This window comes from Benincasa hispida, chromosome 6 (assembly GCF_009727055.1).
Source record: "Benincasa hispida cultivar B227 chromosome 6, ASM972705v1, whole genome shotgun sequence".
Classification (NCBI taxonomy): domain Eukaryota; kingdom Viridiplantae; phylum Streptophyta; class Magnoliopsida; order Cucurbitales; family Cucurbitaceae; genus Benincasa; species Benincasa hispida.
In genome coordinates, this window is record NC_052354.1 from 8,780,751 (window position 1) to 8,786,055 (window position 5,305).

Here is a 5,305-nt window from a genome sequence, read left to right on the forward strand (position 1 = left end):
CCCTAAATTCCGAATCCAACACCATCTTCGTCATTACACTACATTTTATGTCAATCCAAAACTAGAACACAATAGGGCTGGCAATATCAAAATTACAAAATAATAATAAAAATAAAATAATAAAAAAAAGCAACTTTAAAAGCGGTCCAGTCCTTACTGCAAGTTGGCAAAAATTTTTTTTAACATGGCTTTGCAGTGTATTGTCTCTGGTCCTCCATCAGCTATAGTGTAAATTTAAATTCTCTTTTCCCTTTTTTTTTTCTTTTAAATAAATATAATTATATAATTCCCCGGGTCAACTCACTCCCTGACCGAGTCATAATTGTCCCAAGACCCTCAATCAAAAAGGCCCATTTAATTTTTTTAAAAAAAATAAAATTACTTGCTAGTTTCTACTTAGTGAGTGGTTGTGTTGAGGTATATTTATTACACATGCAACAACTATTCTCAAAGTGGGTCCACCCAACTTAACCAGAGATTATAACTAGGGTTAAAAAATGAAGAATTGGGTTAACAAAGGACAACCACAAAAATCAAAATACTCTGATTTTTATTATCAACAACACCCTTTAGTTTTCTCTCATTTCTCTTTCCTTTCTTCTTCTTCCTTCTTCTTCTTCTTCATCATTTGTTATGGGTAAGGATCTTAATTTTTTTACACAGAGGTTAATGTTATGCTCAATTTTATTTGTAGTTCTGCTTGTTTAATTGTTAATGTTTAGAGAGGGGTTCTTTTTTTTGTGTGGTTTGAGAGATAGATAGATAGCCATGGATTTAGCCCCAGCTCCCATCACTACTAGTAGTAATAACAACACCAAATCTCCCGACGCCGACTCCGATACTCCGACAAACATTCCGCCCTCCTCCGTCAAATCTCTCCCCTTCACCAACGGCGTTCTCAAGCGCCACCACCACCGGCAACCGACGGTGGCTGTTTCTTATAAAGAATGTCTTAAAAATCACGCCGCCAGTTTAGGAGCTCACGCTTTGGATGGATGTGGCGAATTTATGCCTTCCCCTTCTGCTACCCCCACTGATCCCACTTCCCTTAAATGCGCCGCATGCGGTTGTCACCGGAATTTCCACCGCCGTGACCCCGAAGATCCAATTTCAACTTTAGCTATAAATACCGCGCCGACTCATGTCATCGAGTATCAGCCTCACCACCGTCATCACCCTCCACCGCCACCGGGGAATCGAAGCCCGAATTCTGCATCTCCTCCGCCGATCTCGTCGTCGTATTACCCATCTGCGCCGCATATGCTACTGGCGCTTTCGGCTGGGTTGTCGGGTCGTCCGCCGGAAAATAATATACAGGGGAATAATTCTGTTCTGACGGTGAGTCCGAATGCCCGCAAACGGTTTCGGACGAAATTCAGTAACGAACAGAAGGAAAAAATGCTGGATTTCGCAGAACGAGTTGGATGGAAAATGCAGAAAAGAGATGAAGATTTGGTTCGAGATTTTTGTAATCAAGTAGGAGTTGAAAGAGGAGTTCTCAAAGTATGGATGCATAACAACAAGAACACCATGGGAAAAAAGCCCGACTCCAATGGCATCACCGCCACCACCGCCGCCGTCAATGAACCAGATGGGGGCTTACATATGCATATTGGCTCAAATGGGTCATCTTCTTCTTCTTGATCTACCACTCCCCAAGTAATTAATTAATAAAAACTCCATGATCATCCCCTGATACGGAAATCCAAGCTAGGTAGTTCTGTTTTTTTTTTTTTTTTTGAAACTTTTAATTTTTAGTTTAGTGTTGAATTAAGAGATGACCAGTGAGAAGATCATAACCCTCTTTGGAGGTTTCTATAACATGAAATTATTAATTAAGAACAGAGGAGAGAGGAGAAAGGAAAGCATTAATCATTAATCCTTATTGATTACTTCTCTTAATTTCTTTCCTCATCTCTATTAATTACTTTATGAATTTTGGGTTAAATGGATTAAGATTAAGATTACGCGGGTTGATGTTATTCTTTGGAGATTTGGAATAAATAAATCTAATTTAATCTAATCTAATCTCTCTCTCTCTCTCTCTCTTCCACTTTGGACTGTGAAATTCATGAATCTAACGTCTAATCACAAACACCAAAAGATTTTCCCCTTATCTTCTGTCTCGGGGAAAGCAGCAGAAAGTAGAATATTGCCTAGAACATTAGATTTTCTGCACATTTATCCAAAATTTGTATTACATTAATGTGTGATTATTGTATAATTTTATTTAATTAAAGAGGGTTTGTTTTGTATTGTATTATTATATAGTTAGTGTTATTTTTTTTAATTTTCTTTTTACTATTTTCAATCATTGGTCGTACTTTATATTATTGTTTTTTTGTTTAAAGAAGCAAAGTGCAGTGTGGCAGTGATCTCTCTGCTGCCTTTTTCCTAGTACATAATCTAATATTTAAAGAAAGTGATTAGAATAATGTTTTTAGATTTAATTAATCATCATAATTTGCATGGGTAAACATTCTTATAAATACAAAATTTCAAAAATATTTATAGTATTTTTAGAAATTTTTATTATAAAGTATAATTATTTTAAAATATTTTTTTATATTTAAAAACGTCCATTTTGATCCATTTTTTATTATTAAGTGATTTATTTGTGAGTAATTAACTAAGCGAGTATATTTTGTTCAATAAAATGAATTATTTAGTAATCTATCGTAATCATTTTTTAATTTTAAGAAACTTTTAGATTTAGCTTTTCTTAAAAATTAGTTAATTTTTAACCATTTAAATAAATATATTATAATAATATCCATTCACATTAATATATTTTGTCATATATATTTATTTTTAAAACAATAATTCTAGTTTGGTTCATAAGTATTAATTTAACAAACATCGTAACTATTTTCTTCTAAAAGTATCGTTGCCAACAATTGTTATAAAAGTTGCAGCAATCCCAAACAAAATTTAAGATGTATTAGTAATTAAGAAGTTTACGATTCAAATTTTCAATGCTAAAAAATAGTTATTTATTAACTAAATTAAATTTCATCACTTAGGTGTTAGAATTTTTTTAAAATTATTTTCTTATCGTCATCATAAGATGATAGAGTTCATTATATATGTAGTCTTCTTGATATTTTATTACTTGAAAGAATTATTCAAAATATGACTTATATCAAGTAATTATTACTTTTATAATTATTAAATTGATGAGGAACAATGAAAAAAAGTGTCACAATGAAGACTAGTTCAAAATACTTTCCCTATAAAACTTGATAACTTTTTCCTTTTTTCATCTCTTTATAACTCCATGTTTTTTTTTTCTTTAAAAAATTTCATAAATTTTGAACAAAAGTATGGCAATAGAATTGAAAGGGGTTGGCTGAATTAATGGTAAATTGAATAAATCTTATAAAAAATTTAATATCTTTTTGGAGTAAAAAGATAATGGGACCTTCATGACTCATTTGTCACAAAGGCTTTATCAATGGTATACCTATGTACTTTTTGTAGCTACCTATCAATTATCAAACCATATGGATACTACATGTTTTCTTCTAGTCCAAATTTTGACTTAAAAAATTCAAAGCAATAGAATGTGCAATTACTTTACGATATAAATACTTGATTATTTGTATATTAGATTGAGAGAATTAGGTGGGTGATTTAAGATAGTGTTAACCCTATTTTAGATTAAGACTTAGTTGTTAATTAAGACAAAGTCTTAAGAAACATAATGGGATAATTTAAAGTTTCTACTAATTAACCTTTTTTTTTCTTTTCTTTCTAGTGGTTGAAATTAAGTTTCTGTTAGCAATAATAAAGGTCTTGCTTAATTAGGTAAATATAATCTGTGCAATTTTGTTTAGCTGTCTTTTCTGTCCCTTAACACATTACACTATAGCAAAAATTGGACACTTAATCTATGATTTAAAAGTTGAACCTTTGAACTTATTAGATGCCAACTATAAATAATTCAAGTTGTCAATTTCAACTATTATATTGAAAAAAATAGCTCAACTTCTTAATAATTAAGATTCAAATATCTGTATTTCTAATACTATAATATGTATATATATAATATGATAAATATGCAATCGATCCCAAATTATTAGTAGATATAACACAATAGTAAAAAATTGCAAATATAGCAAAATTTAGATAGTCTATAAGTGATAGACCGTAACACTAGTAGGAGTCTATCAGTGATAGACCATATTGTTGGTAGAAGTCTATCAACGATAGACTATATAATTGATAGACTTTGCTATATTTGCATTTTTTTTAAAAAAATTGTTATATACTTAATTATTATAACTAAAAATGTTATCTATTGTGATTACCTTAAAATGTTAGTCTGAAAATGTTAGTCTGAAGTGTGAAAAAATAAATTAGAAAACAAAAAATAATTTTGAAAAGTGATATTTTCAGATGGAATTTTAAATGTCTTAGCCTTTATTATCTAATAATTCTTATTTAAAAATATTTTAAACTTTACTCTACATCAAGATTAGCATGTCCTTTTTAAAGAATTAAACATGTAATTAATTTTTTAATAAATGAAGTACCCAAATAAAATTCCATAACAAAAGGAAAAAAAAAAATAAAGACAATAATGATTAATAAAGAGACCTTAAAAATAAAAGGAAAAAAGAAAATAGTCCTTTAGGTAGAGAAAAATGGTGGAGAGGAAGAAGCCATGTAAGAGTTTGGAATTATGAAATGATGTGAAGTTTATCAATTTGATTGATTTAGAGAATTAATGAAAACAAATAATGAATGTCACTATATATTCTTGGCCATTTGAAGATAGCACTAGTCTATTTTCATTGGATTCTAATGGGGGAGAGTTTATCATCAAGCTAAGTAGCATTAAAGGACACTTCTTTTGTCTCATTATTAGAGCTACTTTGCTAATTTTCTTTAACCTACTTTGCTAATTTCAAATTAATAACAATAACAATAATAATATATAAGAAGAAACCTCCAACAACTAGAGAATTTAATAAGCCCTACCAAGTCCTCTATTTGAGTTTGGATCTCATTCCATTCTCCTATAAGAATATTCTAATTAATTCAAATTAGGGTTACTAATTTCTTGTACTTAATAATTTAACAAAACTCAATTTACACAAAACACCCTTTTCTATATTGATAATTTTTTTTATATGATTATAAAAATCCTTTAAGAGTTAATTGTTTTGAGGGAATTGAAGATTCTCATAGAGTGAATATTTGGATTTACCGTATTTGTTTTGTGGTAATGTAAGATATCCAGACATTTTAGGATGTTCTTACGGAAGACATCTCAAGAGTTTTGAATGCTCTCCTAAAATAT

The 5,305-nt window shown here is 30.0% G+C and overlaps 1 protein-coding gene across 1 annotated transcript; it reads left to right on the plus strand.

The window, feature by feature from the left end:
- Positions 1 to 538: 538 nt before the first annotated feature.
- LOC120080551 (zinc-finger homeodomain protein 10-like) lies at positions 539 to 2,023 on the plus strand. Its single transcript, XM_039035248.1, has one exon. It carries the CDS (start codon positions 769 to 771, stop codon positions 1,642 to 1,644), a length of 876 nt encoding a protein of 291 aa, XP_038891176.1. The 5' UTR covers positions 539 to 768; the 3' UTR covers positions 1,645 to 2,023.
- Positions 2,024 to 5,305: the final 3,282 nt, after the last annotated feature.